Source organism: Carya illinoinensis, chromosome 2 (genome assembly GCF_018687715.1).
Source record: "Carya illinoinensis cultivar Pawnee chromosome 2, C.illinoinensisPawnee_v1, whole genome shotgun sequence".
NCBI lineage: Eukaryota > Viridiplantae > Streptophyta > Magnoliopsida > Fagales > Juglandaceae > Carya > Carya illinoinensis.
The window spans coordinates 777,735-805,523 of NC_056753.1; the positions used below are offsets into that span (position 1 = coordinate 777,735).

At 38.5% G+C, this 27,789-nt stretch overlaps 1 protein-coding gene and 1 pseudogene across 2 annotated transcripts; one reads left to right on the forward strand and one right to left on the reverse strand.

Annotated features, from left to right (window-relative positions):
• Nucleotides 1-3,689: 3,689 nt before the first annotated feature.
• Nucleotides 3,690-16,176, forward strand: LOC122295961 (calcium-transporting ATPase 2, plasma membrane-type-like). Of its 2 annotated transcripts, none has more exons than XM_043105257.1 (8): nucleotides 3,690-3,988; nucleotides 6,092-6,146; nucleotides 6,227-8,172; nucleotides 8,280-8,438; nucleotides 8,968-9,139; nucleotides 9,239-9,537; nucleotides 10,540-10,783; nucleotides 15,926-16,176. In XM_043105257.1, exons 1-7 carry the CDS (start codon nucleotides 3,797-3,799, stop codon nucleotides 10,777-10,779), a joined length of 3,063 nt encoding a protein of 1,020 aa, XP_042961191.1. In that variant the 5' UTR covers nucleotides 3,690-3,796; the 3' UTR covers nucleotides 10,780-10,783; nucleotides 15,926-16,176. The 2 variants fall into 2 exon arrangements, with proteins under 2 accessions (XP_042961191.1, XP_042961181.1); XM_043105247.1 differs by having other exon boundaries at nucleotides 3,691-3,988; nucleotides 10,540-10,778; nucleotides 15,921-16,176.
• Nucleotides 16,177-19,318: 3,142 nt separating this feature from the next.
• LOC122301586 lies at nucleotides 19,319-20,179 on the reverse strand (annotated as a pseudogene).
• Between the last annotated feature and the right edge of the window lie 7,610 nt (nucleotides 20,180-27,789).

The following is a 27,789-nucleotide window of genomic DNA, read 5'->3' on the forward strand; positions in this document are numbered from 1 at the left end:
CACATAGTTCTCCCTTGGCTTTTTCTACTTTAGGTTACTCCTTTCTACATTGTTTCCTTAGTTCTTTATTAAAGACTCTTGAGCCAAATAAAACTCTTATAATCCATCCCTTGCCGTTCCAATCACTTGACTAGGATTTTGGAACTTCCATTTGAAAATAAATTCATTCATTCTTGTCCATAGACTACTTATTACAGTAGATATTTCCTCAAATTCTAACTTGCTCAACTTCAACTTAGACTTCTCCAATAGATCCAACATGTTAACTTATGTCTTTGTAGCCTCTAACCGTACATCATTTGCTGCAGTACATCGCCAAACACATGCATAACAAATTCCTCCTCCTTAGAGCAAATGGGGCATAAATAGTCTTTTACAATTTTCTTATGAAACACATTCCCTCTTGTAGCTAACAATTTATTTCCTACTCTATATAGAATTAGCTTAACTTTCCCAGGTACATTAAGCTCTCACATACTTTTCCATCTGCTATCAATTACCCGCTCCTTTGAGGATTCACCTTAGATAGCTTTTTTCCTGTTAACTGAGAAATATGCACTTTTAACTGAGAATAGTACCTTTTTAGATGGACTCCACACAATTTTATCTTCTACATCCATTTCGCTCAAAGGTATACTGCAAATCCGGGCTGCTTCCTCCTAATTGAATATTCTTCTAATCAGTTCCTCATTCCACTCCCTACTATGCTGCATTATAAGCTCCCTAAACTTTGCTTTCCTGTTTAGTATCGACACTGGTGATTGTACACTGAAAGTTGGTGGGGGTAGAAAGCCTTTTGTGACCCCAAATCTTTATGCTTTTTCTATTACCAACCCTCCATCTCAGGCCTCTTTTAAGAAATCCACTGCATTTTGCACACTCCTTCATATTAGAGAAGTTTTGTAACTCAATTTACCCTCCAGGATGTTGATCTGAAATATTTTGCTTTATGAATCATGGCTACCAAGCTACTCGAATTTTGAATAAATCTCCACCCTTACTTGGCCAACAAGGTCAAATTAAAACTATCTAGATTTTTGAACCCGAGCCCTCATTTCCCTTTTTTCTTTCTCATCTTTTCCCAACTTCTTTATTGCACATTACTATTTTTTTTTTTTGTTGATTTCCCCACCAGAGTTTTGCAAATATTACATTAAGCTCTTTACATAAATTTTTAGGGTGCTTGAACATACTCATGGTGTAGGTTGGAATTGCTTGAAGTACAGCCTTTATCAAGATTTACTTACCTGTTGAGGACAAAAATGTATTTTTTCAATTATTAACTTTTTGTCATACTCTCTTCTTTATACATCTAAATGTATTATATTTTTATTTTCCAATTACAGATGATAAACTCAAATACTTATCATAACTTCCTCCCATTACTACCCCTGCCTCCACAATCCTCTCTTTATCTTCATCTCTTGTGTCTGAACTAAAAGAATATGCAGTTTTATACTTATTCAAGAATTGGCCTAAGGCTTTTTCATACTTGAGCAACTTCTTTGGATTTTTTACAATTTCTCCACCCTAGCTCTTCCAAAAAGTATAAAATTGTTAGCAAACAACATATGATTTACTCTAGTTCCTGCCCTTGCAACTATCACTCCCCTTGTGTCATCCTTTAAGTAAGAATGATTAAGCAATGAACTTAATCATTTTGCACAGAGAATGAATAAGTAAGGAGACAATGGATCTCCTTGTTTCAACCCTCGTGAGGGGTATATCTTTGTTTCTGGTTTATCATTTATTTACATAGAGTAAGTCACTGATGACACACATTTCATGATCAAGTCAGTCCACTTGTTGCAAAATTCCAATTTCTTCATTATTGCTTCCAGATAAGGTCATTTTATTATATCATAAGCTTTTGATATATCGAGCTTAATAGCCATGTTCCCCATGTTACCTTTCTTCCTTACCTTCACTGTATGCAAAATCTCATAAGCCACCATGATGTTATCCATTATTAATCTTTCTGGTATGAAGGCACTTTGATTGAGAGTGTTAGTGAAGTATATAATAATATAATAAAAATTACAATAAAATTAACATTCAAATCAAATTAGTTTGGACTAAGGTATAAAAATATTGTTCTCTTTAAGGAAATTTAAGCCCTATGCGGTGTACAAAATATCAGATTAATCAATGCAGTAGAGCTCCTCTTGACTTGATTCCTCCATGATGCAACAGTCTAACTGATTGTTATATAGCTCGAACCAACTGTGCATAAATGGTTGAGATCAAAACTCCATTAAAAGAACACATTTCTTTTATATGAAAATACTCTAAAAAAATATTTACATATAACCTTCTTTTTCTCTCTCTATAGAATTTCTTTTGTATTGTATAGAAAGAAAACACCATATATGAAAACCTTCAAAGTACACTAATGGACACCTCCATTATATAGAAAAGGAAAAAGCCGCTGTGCCGTTCGAAGTATATCGTTATAGTGTACCATTTTTTTTTTTAATTTAATAATTAAAAAAATAATTTTAAATATATTGATATATATTTTTTTACTTAATGAGTAAGAAATAGATTAAAAAATGTGAAAAGAAAATTGAAAAAATAAAAAAAAATTTACACTGAGCGGCCGCCCCATCTGAAAAGGAAAAAGCCAGTTGTAGCCGTTTAAAGGTAGCCAATCATGCATGTCGCATGAAAAAGGTCGCCGTTTGTCAACACGGCATCTAGGCAATAAAGAAGATAAATTAATAAAAAGATGGACGTTGGCATCGTTATACGGACGTTGGCCAATTAACTAAAACAATAACATATTAGGCTATTAGCACGTAGCAACGGTAAAAAAAATATTATTAATTAAAAAATACCAACAAAGAGATATAACATCACTTAACACTTTTTTTAACCTATTAGATACTACTTTAAACATAATGTAAGGCACATTATAAAGGCTAATAGATCTGTATTTACTTACTAATTTCGAGTTCTTTACTTTTAGAATAAGTGCAATATAAGTAAAATTCATAGAGAAATTCTGTAATCATACTAAGGTATAGAGATTACACCTCATTTCCTTTTTATTTGATCTACCCTAAAAAAAAAATATATATATATATATATATATATAAAGAAATATTAGAAACAGCCTAAAGGTTGGGTTTACAATTCTTAGTAGCCCAAATGAAACGCATAGAATTATTCAATGATCAAATCCAGCTTACAATTAATTCAACGGTAAAAAATCTGAATTTATTGCAATGACAATTATTTTTACAATTTTTTATATAATTATATTTGAAATGAAGAGTATTTTTTATAAAATTAATTATAAAAGTAACATGACTTGGAATTAGCAGCAGCGTTAGCGCTTTGACCACGCTCATTCTGCCCCATTCAAGCTCCCACAAACCAGGACGAAGAAACACCGCACCAAAGTGACCGTTAGTTTCTCTTCACAAGTTATGAAACCAATTTCGGATGAAGTATTTTCTATCCCCGTCCCCAATCTCAAGCAAACCAGACTGGACCAGTCTATATTCTGAAAGCTCATCCATATTTCATTTACTTTTCACTTTCTTCTCACCCAACACTCTGTTTCGCGGAAGCCTCATAGTAATTTCCGACGCACCAGACAAGTACATAGTACTTTACACGCCGCGTTTACGTGGAATTTTACTATTTTTTTTCTGTCATTTCTACGTAGTTGCTTTTTCCAACGCTATTTATATCGGGAAACGTGACGCTGGTTGTCGATATAGGAAGAAGGAGAAGGAGATTAGAAGAAAAGAAAACAACGAACTCGGACATTGGAAAGCAGAGGAAGGAAATGGTGGTGGAGAACTATTTAAACGAGGATTTTGGGGTAGTGAAGTCGAAGCACTCTTCGTCAGAGGTGCTTCAGAAATGGAGGGACGTCTGTTTTCTGGTGAAGAATCCGAAGCGAAGGTTTCGCTTCACTGCCAATCTCTCCAAGCGTCAAGAAGCTGCCGCTATGCGCTCTACTAATCATAATAATCAGGTCTGGTCTCCAACCTCCCATTTTTTTTTTTAGGTAATAAAATGAACCTGTCCTTGTCGTGTACAATGTCCGCAGCATATCAGATTTGATCGATCCACTCATTTTTGTTGTGAACATATTTAAATAGCTGCAGATATAAAAGTGATTAGAAAAATTAGTATATAAATATCGTATAATTATTTAAAAAAATTAAATAAATATAAAATTTATATGATAAAAATTAATTTTTTAAAAATAAATCTTATTTTTTTTTAAATTAACTGTACGACGCTTATATATTTTATGACTGTATGTAAAATTACTTTTCATACGATTAAATATTTCTTAAAATTTCTCAATGATAAAAGAAAGGTATCATGATCATACTAGTGTCATGTATGCCACATGCATGTCAATTCCTCGTTAAAAAGTTAACAGGATGTTGACGAAAGTATCTAATTGCCAACTTTTTTAAATTCATATATTAATGTCACGAAAATTAAAAATCTAAATCTCAATATGTAAAAACATGAAAATCCATATATTGATTTTCCATGGCTCGTCATGAAGACTTACATAGTCCTCCCTGGCAAGCTTCACCTATCAAGGTTAAGGGTATAAACAATTCAAGTTAGAGCAAATAGTGGGCGGTCAAGTCTCGTTTATTTTATTTTTATTCGAACATGAGTTGAGCTCAAATTTTTCATCGAGTTAGATTTATGTGTGCGAATAGCTCGTTTGATATCCGAACATGTTCACGAGTTGATTCATTTAGATAAAATAGATTATTTATATAGCATTTTATAATGTAAAAATAATTAGGGGAATCATCGGCGAGTCGTGACATGAGCTTAGGGGTGGTAATATGTTACACGACCCGTTAACTCAACATGAGCACGACACGATAATAACAAGTTAGAGTTTAGTCTTAACGGGTTGGGGTTAAAACAGGTTGACCCGTAAAGACATGATTGCTTAACGGGTTGATAACGGGTTAACCCGTTATGACACGATATAATCCGTTATGACACGTTAAAAAAGTTAAAATTACAATTATACCCTTATACCTAAAAGTAAAATTGTTAGAATTTCAATTTCGATACTTTTATTATTTGGATTATAATTTTGGACTTGTAGTTAGTTTTATAGTTTTTATAAATATTTTGATTTTAAAATTTATATAAAATTTATGCTAAATTTAATAAGGTCAAACTGGTTAATTTCGGGCCTATTCAACCCATTTATATAAACAGTTTGAAACGGGTCGTATTGCATCGTGTTAACCTATTTCATAATATTCACTAATGGGTTAAAACGGGTTGACACGACACGACACGTTATGTTAATGGGTCGTGTTAGGATTTGAGATTTTGACACGATAAGCATAACGAGTCGGGTTAGGATTGAGCTATATAGTATAATATACATGTTTTGACACGACATGAACATGATCCGTTAACACGATTCGACACCCCTACATGAGCTTGACCCTAAACAGAGAAGCTGAAGTGAGTTTATAAAAGTATAAAGCTACCACTAAGTATACTGCTTGGCAATTTTCTTGTTTTTTGGTTTACTTAGTGATTAAAGAAATTATTTTAAGTGTATTGGTGTATTTTTTTTTATTTTTTAAAAATATATTAAAAATTTTAAAAAGAAAATTAAAAAAAAAATGGCCTTGGTGGTACAGCTGTAACAGCTGGGCAGAATAGTAGCCCGACCATTTATCAAATTCTAAGATAAGAATCAGAACTTTGGCATAACTAGGAGAGCACAATGCCACTCGCGTCATGAAGATATTAGTCTTTTAAGCCTCATTACACGATCATGAAGTGGACGGATAAGACTAAATATACTTTGGTTACTTCTTAATGCTGACAATAGTTCTATTAACTCCCAAGAAAAGTACATATTTTGATTGGCACCAGTTACTCTTGCAGCTCTTCTTGATCTTGTTGTCAAGGTTTAAAGTTCCCTGATCTCTTTATTTGTGCAAAATAGAATCGGTACCTGAATTCTTTCGTGCTCACGGTTACCAAACACCAAATCGCACCCGGATTACGCTATCAACTTGGTTAAAAGTTGGGAGACTAAATACTTTTCTATTTTGATTACTTATTGTAGGAGAAGTTAAGAGTTGCCGTTTTGGTTTCAAAAGCTGCATTTCAATTCACTCTAGGTAAGTTTTTTCGACATTAAAATAAATTTAGATTATGTTATGTTGAAAGAGTTTCCAAACTGACTTTGGGATATCTGCAGGAGGGCAACCAAGTGACTACACTGTACCTGCGGAAGTTAAAGCTGCAGGTTTTCAGATTTGTGGTGATGAATTGGGTTCTATAGTTGAAGGTCGTGATTTTAACAAGTTAAAATTTCATGGTGGAATAGATGGTATCGCTGAAAAGCTATGCACATCAACCAACAACGGACTAAGTACTGATAGTGATTTAAATCGAAGACAAGAGATATATGGCATCAACAAATTTACTGAAAGTGAAGGACGGAGTTTCTGGGTATTTGTTTGGGAAGCCCTTCAAGACATGACTCTCATGATCCTCGGCGTATGCGCTTTTGTGTCTTTGATCGTCGGCATAACCATGGAAGGATGGCCAAAAGGGGCCCATGATGGCCTTGGAATCGTTGCAAGCATCTTGCTGGTTGTCTTTGTCACGGCAACAAGTGATTATCGTCAATCTTTGCAGTTCAAGGATTTGGACAAGGAGAAACAGAAGATCTCTATTCAGATTACACGAAATGGTTATAGGCAGAAAATGTCAATATATGATTTACTTCCTGGAGATATTATACATCTTGCTATTGGAGACCAAGTCCCCGCAGATGGGCTTTTTGTTTCGGGATTTTCCGTGCTGATTGATGAATCAAGTTTAACAGGGGAGAGCGAGCCTGTAATGGTGACTGCTGAAAACCCTTTTCTTCTCTCTGGAACAAAGGTCCAAGATGGATCGTGCAAGATGATGGTAACCACTGTTGGGATGAGGACTCAATGGGGAAAATTGATGGCGACTCTTAGTGAAGGTGGAGATGATGAAACCCCATTGCAAGTGAAATTGAATGGAGTGGCCACCATTATAGGTAAGATTGGCCTTTTGTTTGCGGTTGTGACTTTTGCAGTTTTAGTGCAAGGATTGCTAAACCGTAAATGGCAAGAGGGAACTCATTGGAGCTGGTCTGGAGATGAAGCATTGGAAATGTTGGATTTTTTTGCGGTTGCGGTTACAATTGTTGTTGTTGCTGTTCCAGAGGGGCTGCCATTGGCTGTAACATTGAGCCTTGCCTTTGCCATGAAGAAGATGATGAATGAAAAAGCACTCGTGCGCCACTTGGCAGCTTGTGAGACAATGGGATCAGCCACAAGTATTTGTAGTGACAAAACTGGGACACTCACCACGAACCACATGACTGTCGTGAAGTCATGCATTTGCATGAATGTCAAGGAAGTAAGGGAACCCAAGGATGCCTTTAGCATGTGCTCTGAACTGCCAGATTCTGCTGTGAAACTTCTGCTACAATCGATATTTAACAACACTGGGGGAGAAATTGTAGTTAATAAAGCCGGCAAATATGAGATACTGGGAACTCCCACTGACACTGCTTTATTAGAGTTTGGCTTGTCACTTGGAGGGGATTTTCAGGCTGAGCGTCAAGCATCTAAACTTGTTAAAGTTGAGCCATTCAACTCTGTGAAGAAACGGATGGGGGTAGTGGTGGAACTGCCTGAAGGAGGTTTTCGAGCTCATTGTAAAGGTGCTTCGGAGATAATTCTAGCTGCCTGTGATAAGGTGATCAATGTAAATGGTGAGATTGTCCCCCTAGATAAAGCATGCGCTAACCATCTTACTGACACAATTAATCAATTTGCCAGTGAGGCCCTTCGAACTCTCTGTCTTGCCTATATGGAACTTGAAAATGGGTTCTCTGCAGAAAATCCTATTCCAGTTTCCGGCTACACTTGTATAGGCATTGTTGGAATTAAAGATCCTGTACGTCCTGGTGTCAAGGAGTCTGTTGCAGTTTGCCGTTCAGCTGGAATTGCTGTACGAATGGTTACGGGAGACAATATTAATACTGCAAAGGCAATAGCTCGGGAGTGTGGGATTCTCACAGATGATGGTTTAGCAATTGAAGGTCCAGACTTCAGGGAGAAGAGTGAGGAGGAAATGCTCGAACTAATTCCTAAACTTCAGGTGCTTTCTTCATTTTTATTTACAAAACATATTCAAACCGATTGGATCAGTCAGTAGTGAGTGAATTTTCTCAAATCAGTGATACAAAGTTTCCACTTTTTCTATAGTTGATGGCTCGATCTTCACCTCTAGACAAGCATACTCTGGTGAAGCACTTGCGCAACTCACTTGGCGAGGTGGTTGCTGTAACCGGTGATGGAACAAATGATGCCCCGGCACTTCATGAAGCAGATATTGGACTGGCAATGGGCATCGCTGGAACTGAGGTAAGTACTTTATAGTGCTTTTTTAGTGGACGATTTATATCACCGCCGTCTGAAGAGATAGGCATATATGCATGGCTGCTGGAAGTAAACGGATCACTATGTTACTTCTACGTGGTGGCAATTTTATTTGGAAACATCCATGCTTTATTTTCTCATTCCATTTGCTTTCTAAGCACCTGAAAAAGATAATAAATTAAAGTCCTCAAGAAAGTGGTTCATCAATACAGTGGGAATGCCAAAATGGTTGGACATAGTATACAGAGGCATTGCAACCTCTCTTTCTGGAAATGTGTCCCTTAAGTGAGAAAAATGACTTGGAAATAGCGTAGTTGATGCTAAATGTTTGGATCATAGATTGGTCATTGGATTACCTTTGTGTAATTCATTTATGGCTAGAATATTTCCCTTCTTTAAATGATGGGGCAGTTGTAGTACTCTCATAATTGCTTCGAGTTTTTTTAGTCATTTCTTTTTGGTTTCTTATATAACAACACTATAACAATTTCCACTGATCTTTACTGAATTTCAGGTGGCTAAAGAGAGTGCTGATGTCATAATTCTGGATGATAATTTTTCCACAATTGTGACAGTGGCCAAATGGGGACGTTCAGTTTACGTCAATATTCAAAAATTCGTACAGTTCCAGCTGACTGTTAATGTGGTTGCATTGATCGTTAACTTCTCTTCAGCTTGTCTGACAGGTTAGAAAGCCCGCTTGCTCCATCTATTTTCATCTTGAGCTTGCCTTCCTAAACATTGTCCTATGTCTGCTTATGCCTTTGCATGAAATCATACTTCAGGGACTGCTCCCCTCACAGCTGTTCAGCTATTGTGGGTCAATATGATCATGGATACACTGGGAGCACTTGCACTTGCAACTGAACCTCCAAATGATGATTTGATGAAGCGTTCACCAGTTGGAAGGAAAGGGAACTTCATCAGTAATGTCATGTGGAGGAATATCTTGGGTCAATCTATTTATCAACTTCTAGTAATATGGTTGCTTCAGACAAAGGGAAAAGCAATATTTCATCTTGAAGGCCAAGATTCAGACCTGATCCTGAACACACTTATTTTCAACACTTTTGTTTTTTGCCAGGTAACCTTTTCTGAAAGGCTTATGAGCGCTGAATTTTCTTTTTAAGATGATAACAGTACCTAATCTTATTAATAAACTTCCCTTTTTGGCAAAGGAATACATTTCACAAGTAAGAGCTTAGGGTTACAAAGAACCACACTTAAAAAAAAAAAAAAAAAAAACAAAAGCTACAAAGAATCCTAAACCCAAGCTCTGAAAACAAACTACAACAATTGCAGTAATACTATTGTGAAAGTGAACATAAAACTACTAAAAGTGCAAAAATATTACCAGTCGATAAAACTAGAATTAGACAATATGAAGAGTTTGAGGCAGCTGCAAAACAAAGGAAGTCATCTACTGCTTGAAGCAGGAAATTCCTGCTCTATCCATTACAAAGATATTCATCACTTGTATGGGAAGTTGGGAAAGAGGGGAAATAAACAGTATTACCAAATGGACCATAGTTAACTTGCGCAGCAGTCAGTACATATTCTTCTCTATAGACATTGTATTTCTATAGACGTCTATAGAGAAGAAAATATTGCATTGTTGTTAGCTCGACCGTATAAGTGAAGATTTGTTGTAAACTATATTTGAAATGGTATAATGTGATGCATGAATGTATATAGGGATAGACTAATTTGCTTGAACAGCTCTGTTGTTGAGGACTAGGGGTGAGATCCCATGCACATATAAACACTAAATGTGGAAGTAGATATGTGCTTACCCCAACCAATTCTGTTTTCAATTTCGACATCGAGTTAGAACTTGTAAGTTTCTATTTATGATTTCGTTATGATCATCTAATAATTATAACAAAATCAAGGCTTTAACCATCTTTTTCATAGAGTGAGTTCATACATTATGCAGTTTGTTTCTACTTTCCAGAGGAATTACAGTACTTTTGTCATTTTGTCTTAAAACACAGATCTAGCCTTTTTCGGAATCGAGATTTAGTGCATGAGTTCATTATATCAGATATCTTTAGCTTATGAGAAGTGACTTCATTTGATTCCGCAGGTTTTTAACGAGATAAGCTCACGTGAGATGGAGGAAATAGATGTTTTCAAAGGCATACTCAAAAATTATGTTTTTGTGGGCGTCCTCAGCTGCACTGTTATTTTCCAAATCCTAATCATCGAGTATCTGGGCACATTTGCAAACACGTCACCTCTCACTTTGTCACAATGGTTTCTCAGTGTAGTCATTGGATTTTTTGGCATGCCAATTGCTGCTGCCTTAAAGATGATTCCCGTTTGAGCTATATTGAATAAAATATCAGAGTATACCAAAAGCTTGAGAAAAAGTCTAAAGGAATCGTCTTACTCAAAATGTATTCTTGTATTTGTTTTCCACACTTTACAGAGCAATACAGTGAGCTATTTATAGAGTACATTCCTCTCAACTATTGGTCCACCTGTACATTCGGTTATGAGTGATTCCTTCTAGAATTTACAAGATATTACAGCAGAGGAGCATATACATTGTGGGGTGATTTCTCTATGGTCAGATTGTGGTGTTGGTCCTCCTGTGAGGCTTTTATGTTATTTGCCTTATCAGCCCCCCTCGATACAAGCGGCACTTGAGTGAGAGTGAGGCTTGATCGTAGTTGTGAAAACCGAGCAGAAGACAAAGCCTTTGTAAAAATATCAGCAAGTTGGTCTTTGCTGGAGATAAAGGAGACACGAAGAGTTTTAGCAGCCACTCTTTCTCTAACAAAATGATAATCAAGTTCGACATGCTTAGTGCGAGCATGTAGAACCGGGTTGAGAGAGAGATATGTAGCACCCAAGTTGTCACACCATAATGTGGGTGCTTCTTCAAGGAAGATTCCCAATTCTTGGAGAAGCGATTGTAACCACAGAATCTCACAAGTACTATTTGCCACAGCCTTATATTCGGCTTCAGTGGAAGACCGGGCTATAGTGGGCTGTTTCTTAGAGCCCCAAGAAAGAAGATGAGCACCAAGGTAAATACAATATCCTCCCGTAGACTTACAGTCATCCGGGCACCCGGCCCAATCAGCATCGGAGAAAGCAGACAACGTAAGAGAAGATTTCAAGCCAAAGTGAAGACCAAGATTTTTGGTGAGTTGAAGGTAACGAAGTATGCGTTTTACAGCTTGCCAGTGGGACAACCGTGGATAATGCATGAATTGACACACTTTATTGACAGCAAATGAGATGTCGGGACGAGTAAAAGCCAAGTACTGTAGACTACCTACAATGCTTCTATACAAATGAGGATCCTCAAAGGTAGGTCCATCAAGGGCAGTAAGTTTTATAGAAGCCGAGAGAGGAGTGGAAACAGGTTTCGACTGGTGCATGTTTGTACGAGAAAGCAGGTCTGAAATATATTTAGACTGAGACAAGTAAAGACCAGATTCATTTCGAATGACCTCTATGCCTAAAAAATAATGCAGTGGTCCAAGATCCTTAACAGGAAAAGAAGCACGTAAAGCACATATGAATTGAGATATTAACACAGAATTTGAACCAGTCACAACAATATCATCTACATAAATTAAGACATAAATGAACTCAGATTTATTTTTAAGAATAAATAAAGAGCTGTCTGATTTAGAGGCAGTGAAACCAAGAGTGAGCAATCGATCTGAAAGTTTAGAGAACCAAGCTCTAGGAGCTTGCTTTAAGCCATAGAGTGATTTCCGTAACTTACAGACGTGATGAGGGAGCTCAGGATTGACAAACCCAGGAGGCTGCTGCATGTAGACATCGTCTTCAAGATCACTGTGAAGAAATGCGTTCTGAATGTCTAGTTGGTGTAAAGGCCATTTATGGGTAACGGCAAGAGAGAGAAGGAGACGGATGGTGACTGGTTTTACTACCGGACTAAAAGTTTCCGTGTAGTCGAGACCAGGTTGTTGATGAAAGCCTTTGGCGACAAGGCGAGCCTTGCGCCTCTCAAGAGACCCATCGGACCGGCGTTTTGTTCTCAAAACCCACTTAGAACCGAGCAAGTTATAAGAGGAAGAAAAGGGTACGAGGTCCCATGTGCGATTTTGGAGAAGGGCATCAAATTCAACAGCCATGGCAGCCCTCCATTCAGGAAAACGAGCTGCTTCTGTATAGGAGGAGGGTTCTTCGGGTATAGAGGCAGAAACAGGGGAGGGGAGGGTCGGTTTAGAGTGGCTGGTTTGAGTGAGAGAAATGCAATGCTTGGATGGCCATGGGATGGTGCCATCGGTTCGTACACGGGGACAATATGTGTGAGTTTTAGTACGGGTTAGCATGGGATGATGAGAAGAGGGAATGGCATTGATGGGTGTTGCAGAAAATGAAGAGGGTAGTTCGGGTGAAGGGGATGACGGCGTGCTGGAAGGAGTGTTAGGTTTAGTGGAATAAGATGAAGAAGTCGGGTTTGGACTGGCCGAGCAATGGGTTGGACTTGAGTTAGTGTGTGGGCTGGATGGGTTGGTGGAAGTATTCGGGCTGGGTGAGTGCTGAGAGGTAGAATGGGTTGGACCGAGTGGACTTAAATGAGTGTATGGGCTGGATGTGGTTGTGATGTTGGTCGGGCTTGGTGAGGGCTGGGAGATGTTGGAATTAAATGGCAATGTAGGATGGGATTTTGGACTGTGTATAGGAGACAAGGTTGAAGTGGACTGAATGTGAATAAATGGATTGAAGGGAGATGGCGTAGCCGGAGGAACAGATTTGGAATTTGAAGGAGTGAGTTGAGGCGTGGTGAGGAAAGGATAAGAGGACTCATCAAAGCGCACATCTCGAGAGATATACATTCGACCGGTAGGTAGATGAAGACAACAATAGCCTTTATGATCAGGACTATATCCCATAAAGACACAAAGTTGTGACCGAAAGTCTATTTTGTGATGATTAAAAGGACGGAGATTTGGCCAACAAGCCACACCAAAAACACGTAAAAAATTATAATCGGGAATTTTATTGAAAAGAACTTCAAAGGGAGATTTATCGGAAAGAATGGGAGTGGGCATTCTATTTATTAGATATACTGAAGTTTGAAAAGCTTCAGACCAATATTTATGAGGAACTGAAGCATGGGCAAGAAGAGACAAACCAGTCTCAACTATGTGACGATGACGCCGCTCAATAGTTCCGTTTTGAGCATGAGAGTATGGGCACGTGAGTCGGTGAGTTATACCATAGGATTGAAAAATTGGACGAAGGGGTCGAAATTCACCACCCCAATCGGATTGGACTGAAGCAACATTGGTGGCAAAGGTGTTAGTCACGTAACGTAAAAAAGCCAAAAAAATTGTAGAAACATTGGACTTAGTTTGAAGTGGAAAGATCCAAATATATTTCGAGAAATCATCCACAATAGAAAGATAAAAGCGACAACCGTTTGAGGAGAGCATAGGAGCAGGTCCCCAAACGTCTAAAAACAAAAGTTGAAAAGACTTTGAAGAACGAGAACTAGATGGAGGATGAGGTAATGCATGAGATTTAGCTTGAGAACAAGCTGAACAAGTATGAGATGCAGATTTGTTTATTACAGGAAGCTGAAATCTGCGAATGGTAATGGAGGTGGTCCGGGATGACGGGTGGCCAAGACGAGCATGCCAAAGTTGAGAGGAGGTACGTTCACCAAGGTAGACTTGAGGAGATGGTTTGGATGAAGGTGGGGGTGGAAGCGGGAGAACATAAAGACCATCCTTAACGGGACCTTGAAGCAGCACCTCCTTGGTTTGTAGATCCTTCACAAGAAAATAAGAAGAATGAAACTCAAAGAAAACATGATTATCAAGGCAAAATTGACGAACGGAAAGTAAATTCTTTGTAATCAAAGAAACATGCAAAAGTTTATTGAGAATATAAGTTCTAGAAGTAGTGGAGAGATGAGCGGAACCAGTGTTGTGAATGGGAAGAGTTGTGCCATCACCAATGCTGACTTGCTCGGGACCTTGATATGCCATAGAGTCTAAGTTAAGATTTTCAAAATCTGCAGTAAAGTGGTTGGTAGCAGCAGTGTCCGGGAACCAGTAAGTGGATGAAGAATTAGGGGCCTGTAGTGAGGTGAAGTTTGCTGCAAGAGACGAAGGGGGTGACGCCTGATAGGATTGATTCAGACGATTATAACATGTGAGAGCTATGTGACCCACTTTTTGGCAAATTTGACAAATGGGCCGTGAGTCAAGCCGAGGATAATGTGGGGACGGGAGAAGCCCACGGCCAGTCCCTCTACCGCGACGCCCACCACGAGAGAGATTGTTTCTCCCACGTTGGTACTGTCCGGAAATCATTTTAGTAGCAGAGGAATTTGCAGAAATGGTGGTTGAAGCCAAAATATTTTGATTCTGATGAAGTAGACGAGATTCATGATTTAAGAGATAGCTAAAAATCTGCTGAGGAGAGAGGGGTTCAGGACGAGTGGTGATGGAGGTGATTATAGACTCATAATTGGACCCTAACCCAGCAAGAAGATAGACAATGAATTGAGCAGAGGAAATAGACTGCCCAGCGGCACTGAGTGAGGCCGAAAGAGCTTGAGCCTTATTGTAATATTCTGTGATGGAGTCGGCACCCTTTTTCAAGGTCGCAAGTTGAAAGTGCGAGTGAAAAAGGTGAGTAGATGAATGAGCCGCATAAATATTCTGCAATGTGGACCAGACCTCAGCTGAAGTACTATAGTTTAGTACCTGCGCAAGGACTGTATCCGAGAGTGAGGTATTAAGAGCAGAAAGTATAAGCTGGTCCTGAAGTACCCATCGAGTGTACTCAGGATTTTCAGCGTTGTTGATCATCCGAGGTGGAGGAACAGAGGAACCATCAACATGAGAGTAGAGTTGATGACCCTTCAAGAAAGGAACAATTTGAGCTTTCCAAAGGAGGTAATTATCTTTAGAAAGCTTGATGTTGATGGAATGATTTGCAGCTGATATTATGGTGGAGGTAGGAACGGGATTAGAAGCTGGAGGTGGAATGGGTGGGGAACGAGGTGAAGTAGGTGGGGAAAGGGATGTGTCTGTTTCTGAGTTGTGTTTTTCGGAAGCCATGAGAGAAGAGAAATAAAAACAGAGAGATGTAAAACGGAAAAGATGAAGAGGAAGAGAAGAAAAAAAAAATTGTGAAGAGACGTTAGCCTTGGCTGGCTCTAGATACCATATTGAATAAAATATCAGAGTATACCAAAAGCTTGAGAAAAAGTCTAAAGGAATCGTCTTACTCAAAATGTATTCTTGTATTTGTTTTCCACACTTTACAGAGCAATACAGTGAGCTATTTATAGAGTACATTCCTCTCAACTATTGGTCCACCTGTACATTCGGTTATGAGTGATTCCTTCTAGAATTTACAAGATATTACAGCAGAGGAGCATATACATTGTGGGGTGATTTCTCTATGGTCAGATTGTGGTGTTGGTCCTCCTGTGAGGCTTTTATGTTATTTGCCTTATCAAGCTAGTATATTAAGTCATGGATATTCCTCTTTCCCCGTTTGAGCTACTTGATGGGTCACTGATCATGTTATTCTTTGAATTACATGTACACTCCTGTCAATGATGGTTTCTACTTAATTTGTAAAGTTGCTTGTATATTAAGTCATGGATATTCCTCTTTCCCTTTTCTCCACCCATCTTGTGGTGGTCTTGATCTAATTAATCTGCTGACCACCACAGCGGAAGATTTACAATCGTTCAGTTACATTACAATCATCCCATCTTGTCGTGGTCTCTAAGCTCTGAAATGAGCGCGCATCATTCGCACGACTCAACCCATGCATTCAGTCATTCACCATATGATTCATGTGCATGTATATAATATCCCTCAATCAGCATTCCTCATGTATATGTGTGTGAGAAAGAGATCAGATCAAACGAAGAAATATAGCATTAATTAATCATTTTCCCCAAGAGGAAAGCTCGAACACCTTGCTGATGATCTTTCGTGGCTTAATTAGTCAATACATGACTGAAACTAATCTGCAAGTGTGTGTATATTATACACACACACACACACACACACACACACAAACACACATATATCTATATATATGTACATGTAGATATACATACATACATACATGATACATATATATATATATATATATATAAATCAATTGGATGCCATCCAAAACTAGGAATCAGGAAAAGTAAATCACGTTAGAAAAGAACAACTTGGTAATTAAGGTGAAAAACGATGGTTTGGACCTTGGAGTAGCAGTAGAACATGACTCGAGAGAATAAATAAAGACCGTTTGAAAGATAGATGTCCTGCATGCGTGGGAATGCGCGTTATGCAAGATAGAAAACCACAAAGATTGATCTAGCTGAAATACTTTTTTGGCATACAGGAAACCCGCAAAGATTAGGGGTATTAATGCAAGATAGAATATATGGCATGGTGGTGGGTAGGGCTGTAAACAAGCCGAGCACGCTTGAGCATGGGGTGTGCGAGCCCGGCTTGTTCACAACTCTAGTCAAGCTTGGGCTTGGCTCATTTATATGCCAGGCCTATGAGAACTCCCGATCTCGGCTCGTTTCCATGTAATGCAAACTTGAGCTTGGCTCGAGCTCGGTTCTGTTAACAAGCCAGAGCCCAAGCTCAACTCGAGCTCGGCTCGTTAATTGAATATTTTATATCCAAAATAAATAATATAAAATTAAAATAAATGCATCTGTAAAATAAAAAATTAAATACAAATTTACATCATGATTCCTTCAAGAGTATTATGGGTATGGTACATTTAATAATATTTTACATCCTAATAGAACAAGTGAATCAAAAAATACTTTACAACAATAAATTATAAAACTCAGTACATTAAACTTCAAAACAAAAAATAGGCTGTAAAATCAGTGAAGTCATCAATCTTCATGAATGGAGCAATATATCTTGACATTGTTGCCTTACATACACTAATGCGCTAAAAAAGTTTAAGATTATTTGTAATCCCTTGCTCAACTACTGTTAAGTTAGTAATATTGTCAATAGTACTTCATAAAATGATATAATCAATAAGGAAAAATGCTATGGACAACCGTTGTTGTGTCCTCATCGCGGCCTCGCGTCCACGTGTAAAAAGAAAACGACGTCGTTTTTCATTTTCTCATTTCCCCACTTTCCTTCCTTTCCCCCTTTCCCGTTTTCCATTTCCTTGAACGCCTTCGATTCCTTCCCTTCCCCCTTATTCCCACGGCAAATCCCCACCCCCCCCCCAAATTTCTAGACCTAATATGATTCACCCATTCCATCTTTTACCATCGAAATCGACAAATCGACCAATCTAGTCCCACCTTCCTTCACCCATATCATTTTCTCTTCCTCTCCCTCTCCATAAAATAAAAAATAAGGAAAGCTAAAATCACAGAGAAAAAAAAGATATGGACGGAGATGGAGAAGAGCGAGAGGCTAAGAAGGTGCTTGAGATTGGATTTTTTTATGGAAATTATTGATTTTTGTTTGGAAAAAGCATACAAAAAGAACTGATGAACCAACCCCAATCAATTGGGATAAAGTAGAATGGGAAGTGCAAATAAAAGTTTCTTGAGCAGTGATCTAGACTGTCCCATGACGATGGCAACCACGACTCAGAGATCTGGACCAACGGCAGCTGGATCCTTTTGCTCTCACACGAACGCTTCTGAAGCCTCAGACCATACGAAGACGAAAGTGGAAAGTGAAATCCATTTCATTTCCCACTTTCGGCTTTTATGTTTCAATTTTTATTTTTATTTTTATTTTTAAATAGGAATAATATTGGGAGCAGCTCCTGTTTGAGAGCAGCCGGACGCACACCATACGTGGCGCTGGGTAATGACAAAATTGTCCCTAACTTTTCGTTCCCTCCCACAGCATTGGCAAACATTTGATTTTTGAGAAGTTTGAAAGCACGACGTCCTCTCTCCCCAGCTTTCGGTTTTAATCCTTTTAATCCTCGTCTTCTAGCATTTCTTCCCCGATAATATTCTTTTTCTTCTTCTATATGGATTGCAGGCCTTTGGATATCGTAATCGAGTCTGCAAAGGACTTGAAGGACGTCAATCTTTTCTCCAAGATGGATGTCTACGCCCTTGTTAACATCGACGGCGACTACTACCTCAAATCTTTTCTCCAAGGAGCTTTCGGACGGTTTCGGCGATGCCAAGGTAACGAAACACGCTACTTATAGCGTCAGGACCCTATCTGGGAAGACCAAGGGAACTCTGGATATCTCCTACAAGTTCGGTGAAAAGTTCACCGCGGTTTTGATGATGGGTTTGATTTTTAATTGTTATTTATTTGTCTTGACACTTTTTAATTGTCTTCAATTCGTTTTAGATAGAGTGATTTCTGGGCATGTAGATGGAAGAACGAGAATGTAATAAATAATATGCGCTTTTGGGTGTATATATTTTTATTCAATGTAACTTTTCATTTTTTTTTTGTGAGATCCCTACACAAAAAACAACGCTATGCTTGGATAGTTCGATGGACTTATAACTATTTACTTGGCAGCAATCTGTTTGCAAATGATGCTAAGCTAGCACTAGATAAGTCTAGAACTGGTTTGCACAAAGATTGCACCGTTTTTGAATTCATTTTCTTCATAGCCTCCTATCAACAAGAATTGTCTTTTGTTTCTCATTCTTTAGATGATTTTACATGGTACATATTTAGAAAAGAAGATGAATGAACCATCCTCTTGAGATTATTCTGGGTCTTTGACGGAAGGAACCTCAATGAAATTTACCTCTAATTAGAGAGTGGCTTCAGCCGAAAGGTGGTTTGCACACAGATTGCACCGTCTTTGAAATTAACAACAATCAATAAAGAAAAACGCACAAGGCAAGGGCACCTTTTGGACACCAGCAAAAATAAAGAAAACAGGCAGCTTTCCATTTAACTAATTTTGAATTTACCATCTACAATTCCGCAACAGAAACTTGTGAAAAGGGTGAGAGAAACCACCAGGCTTGTTTTAATACTAAAAGAAAACTATTACTTTTGTTATTTATCTTTCTCAAGTTTAGGCTTTCTTGGGCGACTTGGAGACCTTCTCGGATTCGGAAGTAGCGGTTTTCTTTGGTAGTAATACTGGGTTGATGTTTCCCGAGTTCCTCGTCATTTCTCACAGCCAAAAGCACGTGTCTTGGATTTATCCTGTTTTTCTTGTTATCACGTGCTGCGTTCCCTGCCAATTCCAGCACCTGTATTTCATTCCAAGCATTCTTTCAAAACCATCAAAAGCAATGATGCCGAGAAAATACATGACAAACAAATGAGGCTAGGTTGCGAATCTAAGAGTTTGGCAACCAAAATATCCCGAATCTGAAATTTAAACATTCAGATTCCTCACACTTATGTTTTTCCAAAACGTAAAGCAAATAAAAAAAAAAAACGCCATTATCTGATTTTCCCCAAATTTTCAATAGCCAAACACAGGGAATGGTCAATCGAGATACACGGCATCATAGAGAGAAAACGGCTAAAGAGCATGTTTGTAGGATCCGTAAGTACCTCAGCTGCAAGATATTCAAGGACCACAGCGAGGTAGATTGGAGCCCCTGTGCCCGTTCTCTGGGCATAGCGACCCTTCTTCAAGTATTGAGCGATCTGACCAACAGGGAACTGGAGCCCTGCCTTGATTGACTTCGACACCGACTTCTTCCTGTCTCCACCCCTTCTTCCTCCTGCTCCCCTCGTTGTCTTCCCGGTGGCGCTGGGCAAAGGAGGGTGTCACGTGGGCGACGTAGGAGGGGTTTCGCGGAATGGAGGAATTCGAAATTTCGAAATGCAAAAAACCAACCGTAATACATTTTCTAAAAACACACGTTTTGAATTATTAAAAAAAAAAAGGGACGCCACGTAGGTGTGCAAGTGTGCAGCTGCTACAATTGTTGTTCCGTAGAAGAACTCTTTTAAATAAGTTTACTGACGTGGCTAAGCCGGGATGCAACGGGGACACAACCACGGTTGCACCTAGAACTACTCAATCATAAGTGATAAGGTACAAATTAATAAGTTATGAATATAGCCTATAGCCTGTAAGCATAACTTTTTATATGAAAATTCAATATTTGATAAAAATAAGATAAATATATCAATATAATTCTATGATATTTATAATATTAATATTATAAATTAAATTTATAGACTTGTAGCATAAAGAAAGTCTATAACTATAAGTCACTATAATTCTATATACATAATTAATAATAATATATAATGTTTGGCTATTATATATATATATTGTATTTGTATTATATATGTATAAAAATATACCAGTCAAGCTTCACACAAGTTTGTTCACGAACATTATTCGAGTTAGTCGAGCTTTATACTAGTTTGTATCATTTAATAATCGATCCTAATTCTGTGTTATGAACAGCCTATTTAATATACGATTCGAGTCAATTTCGAGTTTAATTGAATCGAATTCGAGCTACTTGTCGAGTAGCCTGTACATTTTACAGACCTAGTGGTGGGGCTTGTGGTCGGGTTTGAATAAAAAGCTACATATAGAATATCTATATCTATATATTATATATTATATGTATGCTTTAAGTACTTCTATTCTGAGCTCTAAACACTACAAGAAAAACGAGTTTTTGCAACCAAAATTTTGCAACTAAAAGGACTATTTCAGTTGTTAGTTGTCAGAAATAGTCCTTTTGGTCACAAAAACCCTTTTCTCTTGTAGTAAAAGTGATTCACACCGCCTAGGTTGTTGGTTTTCACAATTCCAAGCCTTAAGATCAACATAGTTTTTTTCTAGAAAGAAACTCCCGAATGTCCTACTTTACAAGGGGAGATTTGAACTTGGACGTATTCTTTGCATTGTCTGTTCGTTGGTCTATTTTAGGAACTACGCCTTTGGCGGCCCAAAGGTTAGAGTTGCAAATTGTTAGAAAGTTTGATAGTTTAAAACTGTAAATATATATATTGTTGATCAATCCACCTTCTCTATTTTTATGTACTCAAAGCCCATTGCCCAAACATGAAGCAAAGGATATTAGGCTGCACTCACAGATTGCATTTTTCCACCCTCATTTAGTTATTAAACAAAATTTAAAAAAAAAAAAAAAAAAACCTTTTAAGAACAAGATCTGATCAATCCCAAGTTGTACAAATTCCTTCTCCAACCTTTTGTATGCATAGACGCATACAAAACTCCACACATGCAAAGTACTCAAGAATAGCATACAATTAAGGGCAAATTAAGATGCAGAGTACTAATTCTTTTATAAAAATGCAATTATCACAGAGCACCCATAAGCTCATTATTAAGGAAAACATCTATATATCATTTACCTAGAAAAGGGATACTAGCATTTGAAGCCCACATATCATAGAGCTTGAAATCCAGGCAAATTGGGAGCTTGAGGATTTGAGCCAAACGATGGCGACAATAAACAAAAAGGACAAACAGAGGCAATGATCCGAGCCAAACGACGACGACGACAAAGTGAAAAGACGAATGGAGGCAACAATGGCTAGGGTTTGAGGAGAAGAAAAAATGAAGAGAGAAAGAGATGAAGTAAAGGACAGCGATGACAAATGGAAATAAAAAACTGCGACCATGAACTCCGATGATGAACGGCATAGCCACGATAAAATAAAGGAGACCAAACATGGAAAGAATCACAGGCGACAATCCCGAAAGTATTGCACATATCAAAATGTGAGCGGGCATAGAATTGAAGATTGCCATACCCTAAAACAAAAAATCGAGGAGATGAGGAGTAATGATGAGCTGGAGCGTATAGTCACCCAGAACGCTACTCCACCACAACGTTCGGGTGATCAGAAGCCAAAGCTTAAGCCCCAACAGAGTGAAAGCCCAAGGAGGGGTTCACCAAAAAGAGGAAGGAAAACGCAGGAACCATGAGATCGACATCTTAGGCAGGAAATGGATAGAAGAAATCTATCCCTAGGAGAGATACGAACGACCACCAGAGGATATGCTGGAGGTAGCCCAACTTCCTCCAGGAGGAAGGCGTATGCTAGGTGGGCGAGATATGAGGGAAGTGTACAGTGTAGAGAGACATGTCAAGTAGCCCCAAATGCAGGTTCCCCCACGATCTCTTTTGGCAAATCGGTGATGAGGATAGTTGAGGAGTCATCTACCCACATGTTAAGCATTGGTAGTAATGGTGTTGGCCAGTGACGAATTATACGACACGAAGAATATTAATCAATAATGGGAGTTCAGCAGATGTCCTATTCTAGGACTCTTTTACCAAGATGGGAATTAGTGTAGATCAGCTATGCCCAGCATTGACCACATCGTGAGGATTCACTAGCGAAGCAGTACAGGCCATGGGGTCCATCATGTTGCCAGTATCAGTGGGCACAAACTCTCACATTGCCACCACCATGACAGAGTTCTTGGTGGTGAGGACACAATCAACATTTAACGCTATCATCGGTCGACCCACGCTAAATGCTTTAAAGGCAATCACCTTAACTTATCATCTGATAAGTTCCAAACGAAGGTTAGGGTTGGTGAGGTGCGCGATGAGTAGTTGCTCGCCCAAGAATGTTATGTTCAGGAGCTCAGGCAAGGAGAGAGAGAGAGAGAGAGAGAGAGAGAGAGAGAGAGAGAGAGAGAGAGAGAGAGAGTGGTCAAGCCACAAGAAGATATAGACGTGGCTCCCCCACCACCACTGGAGATATTTTGACTGAGGTAGAATAAGATACAAAGACGCCTTGAGATAAGGAGAAGCAGATGAGCCCTTGGAGCTTGTTAATTTTGATATGGCCCATCAGGAAAGCTATGTAAAGATTGAAACCAAAATGACGAAAGAGGAAAGGCAACAACTGACATAGCTCCTTCTTGAGCACAAAGATGTCTTCGCATGGAGTCATAAGGACATGCCCAAAATTGATGAGGACGTCATTGAGCACAGGCTGAACGTCAACCTAGAAGCGCGGCCAATCAAACAAAAGAAAAAAAAAATTAGTACCGAGAAGTATGAGGTGATTGCAAAGGAGGTGGATTGGCTATTAGCAGCCGGGTTCGTTAGAGAAACTCAATACCCTGAGTGGCTATCAAATGTGGTGTTAGTGAAGAAGTCCAATGGGAAATGGCTAATGTGTATGGACTTTACGGACCTTAACAAGACTTGCCCAAAAGATAGCTTTCCTCTTCCGTGAATAGACTTGATAGTTAATGCCACAGTGAGACAAAAAGTATTGAACTTCATGGATGCCTATTCGAAGTATAACCAGATCAGGATGAATCAGGCCTACTAGGAGAAGACAGCCGCTCATGGAGATCGAGCCATATCTCGTATGCATCGTCCACAAAGGCAACGCTGGATTTGAGAGAGGGAGTGATCGAATTTCGGATCCATGACACTACCATATCATTGCATCGATTCCAAAGATCAAGTAAGAGGTTATCGGGAAGGGTGGGTTTTGTTAGGGTGCCGTTGATGAAACCGAGCTTATTTTTAGCTCGTAAAGCACGCTTCATCGCACGGGATCAAGTTGTATAGTTTTCGATGGTGAGTAGATTGGCGACGAAAGTGATTGAAGGACTGTCACCATGGTCTAAACGGTAAGGGTTTGTGGGATCGGCAAGATTGAGATATCGGGATAGAGGGTTATGAAGGTCTGAATGAGTGGGTGAATTGGGTGGGGTATGCGAGTCTAGGTTCTCCATCTTTGCTCTCACTGGCTCTTGGATACCATGTAAGTTATTGGTAGCAAGAAGAAAAAATAGAGAGCAGTAATGGAGACACTGGAAAAACAACTCTGTGTATTGCATTGTACATAACAAAAGGAAAGAAGGTCGTAGCCTATATACACGTTGGGTCTGTAACAAGCTAACAGAAAAATGAAAGTAATATTCCATATTTACAGCTGTATAAATAAAAGAGTGTAAAACGACAATGTGAGGTAACTGACATGTAAGATAGCAGAATATGTCACTGACATTTAACATTAACTATATAAGGTAGTTATCTAATAATAACTAAATTATTAAAGCCACTAATCTGAACCTCTTACTTAAGCTCCATCGAATTTAAATGAATGATAAAAATTATGATAAAAACATATATGTGAGAATTGTTAAAATGAACGATAAAAATTAGTTATGTGATTTATCTTTACCTTCACTTCTAATTGTTAATTTGATGGTAGTACATATATACTTACAAACAAAACTAATCCAAATTAATAAATTAGTTTGTGAAATGCAAAAATAAAACCAAATAGTTTAGTGTAAATAAATAGGAGAAATGATGTAGTAAATTTACTACATAGCTTATACAAAGAGACTAAGATATTTTCTTACCTCTTATGAGATGTGAAAAAAAAAAAAGAATATGAGATTTTATTAAAGACAAAAATAGATATGAGTATGAAAAATTATTAAAAAATTAAAAGAAATTTAGACAATTAAATACTAAATAAGATTTTTAAAAATATTTCTTTTAAGAAAAAGGAAGAAAATTATCTTTATATTAAAACATCTTTAAAAGACCATATACTTAAATAAGTTTTTAAAAATTAGAGCCCCCAATCATCAATGTCGGTCCGCCTCCTGATCCTATGCAATACGTTTCCCTTCCTCTTATCTTTTGGAAAGCCAATATCTTTTGGAAAGCCAGTTACACATACAAGCTCGATCTTGAGATTTTAAGATACCCACTCCAAAATCTGGCTTAAGATTCATTTTAAAGCTCTCAAAAGCTTCAAACAAAAACCAAATACCAATGCTAATAATAAGCTCAATATACACAAGAATAGCAATAATTTCAGGGATAAGATTCGAGAGCGCCCAAGTCATAAACAAGCAGTACAAGATTGAATATTCAACATTATAACTGAAGAGAGAATACCCTTACAGTGATTGAAGTTTAAGTCAAAAGCTCCCTTGTTCTTCGCATCAATTAGAGAAACAGAGAGAGAGAGAGAGTTAGACAGAGAGAGAGTCGAAGGGGAGGGAGAGAGAAGTATCCTTACCTTTGAAGGCGCTGTTGTCCTGTGGCCACACCGCAAGAGTCGCGACTTGAAGGGGAGAGGACGCTAGGCGGTTCGTTCTCAGCCTGCGTTAGTGAGAGCCCAACGAAAATTAAAGTAGGGGTGGGCAGCGGGGCCCCGGAACCCGCTGCCCCGCCCCGTTCGCCCCGCCCCCGCATAGGCGGGGCGGGGTGCCCCGCACCGTTAGGGCCGGGGCGGGGGGCCCCGGCCCGTATCCCCACCCCCAGCGGAGGCGGGGGACGGATACGGACCCCCCCCCGGTCCGTGTTTCCCCCGCCCCGCATCTCTATATATATATATAATATAAATATATAATATATTATATATATTATATATATATAAGTTATATAAGAGAAACGGCGCCGTTTTGTGGTGGACAAAACGGCGCCGTTTCTCTAAATACCCTAACCCATAACCCAACCCCCCCCCCCCCGATCCCCTGATTCCCCTCCCCTCCCCTCCCCTCGGACCCCTCCCCTCCCGAGTCCCTTCACGCCTCACGGCTTCACCCCCTTCGGCCTAATCCATTCGGTGTTCCCTCCTCCCACCGGCAACCAGTCCGGCCGCCGCACGTATTCCATCATCCCTCTCTCTCGCACGACGCACGAGGCCGGATGCACGCCGCACGCCGCACGGTAACATGTCTCCTCCCCTTTTGATTTTCTTATTATTTTTTATTTTTTTTTTAGTTTTGATCGGAGATTGGAGGTAGGATGGGGTTGAATCGGAGATGGAGGATGGGATTGTTTGGATTGTGTGCTGTGGATGTCTTTGGATTGTGTGATTGTTTGGATTCCCGATTGAATGCTCTGTTTTTTTTTTTTTTTTGTTAATTTCATTGTGATTCGGACCCCTAAATTGATTTAGGGGTTTCATGATTGAAACCCCTAAATCAATTTAGGGGTTAGGGTTTCGGATTGGGGTTCCAACCCCTAAATCAAAATTATTGTTCTGAAATTCTATCAGAGTTGCATTTTTATCAGAGTTGAAAAGTTTTAAATGTATTTTTATCAGAGTTGCATTTTTTGAGTTGTTACTTGTTATGAATGTTGCTTTTATTTTTATATTTTTTAGACGTTGGAATAGAGATAAATGATTGGACAAAAATTAAGAGATGAAAATATTATAATATTTAAAATAAATTTTCTTATTAAAGTGAAACTAATCGGATCTAATAGGGGTCAATCTGAAATTGAAGGAAATAAGTCATTTTTGTCAAATCATCTCATTCTGCACATACATCCAATAAACAAAGTACAGCTTCTCTACACAGATTTAATATATCCATAAAAAAATATATATTTTTCTGTCATAAATTATTATTTCTTTTGTCATGTGGTAAATAAACTATTTTTTTTAACATATATCTCATTTTCATATTTTTTAAACATCTTTCAAGATTTTAAAAAATTAAAAAATATACCAATATACTAATATTAATGTCAGTAACTATTAAGAAATGAATTTTATAAAATTAAATATATGAAAAGTAAAAATGAGAGAACAAAATAATATAATGCCTATTAAAAAATGTATTTTAAAGTGGCCTATTAAAATAATGCCTATTAACATGGCCTATTAAAATAATGCCTATTAACATGGTCTATTAACTATCATCATTATATATAATAGTTATGAATGTAGTTTGAATTGTACTTTGATTGTGTTGGATTGTTTCTTGAATTTTTTTTTTTTTTTTTTTTTTGTTGGAAAATCAGGAATGTCTTCGGATTTCAGTGATAGCTCGCCTTCCCCAGCCAACACCCCTACCCCAGAAACTAACCCTACTCCTACCCCTATAACGAGTACACCTTGCCCTGCTCCGAAGCCCACACAGGGCAAGAAACCTGTATCTATAGTTTGGCAACACTTTACCAAACTAGAGGGTGGGGACCCCAACAACCCACAAGCTAAATGTAATCACTGTGGGAAAATGTATGGATGTCACTATAAGAAACATGGTACATCCCATCTGAAGGTCCATCTAGAGGAACAATGCAAGAAGAGTCCAATATTAAAATCCTTAGTAGAGAAGGGCCAATCTAGACTAGATATTAAAATGGCTGATGGGAGTAGTGGGGCCGGGGGGCCAACATTGAAGGGGTATACGAAGTATAACCCCGATGAGTGTAGAAGGAAGTTAGCTCGTATGATTATCATGGACGAGCTGCCTTTTCAATTTGTGGAGGGTAAAGGGTTCCAAGAATTTGTCCAAGAGTTGGAACCCAGATTTGTACTTCCTTCTCGTCACACCGTGGCAAAGGATATTAAGAAGATGTACCTTCGTGATAAAGATGTTTTGAGGGGCCAACTCACGGGTTTGGTAGTTTGCCTCACTACCGATACTTGGACTT

Excerpts from the sequence above, each read along its gene's own strand:
- LOC122295961 (XM_043105257.1), top strand. The coding sequence starts at position 3,797 with ATGGTGGTGGAGAACTATTTAAACGAGGATTTTGGGGTAGTGAAGTCG. Across the intron at positions 3,989-6,091 it reads CTACTAATCATAATAATCAG|GAGAAGTTAAGAGTTGCCGT; the intron begins GTCTGGTCTCCA and ends TACTTATTGTAG. Across the intron at positions 9,538-10,539 it reads ACACTTTTGTTTTTTGCCAG|GTTTTTAACGAGATAAGCTC; the intron begins GTAACCTTTTCT and ends TTGATTCCGCAG.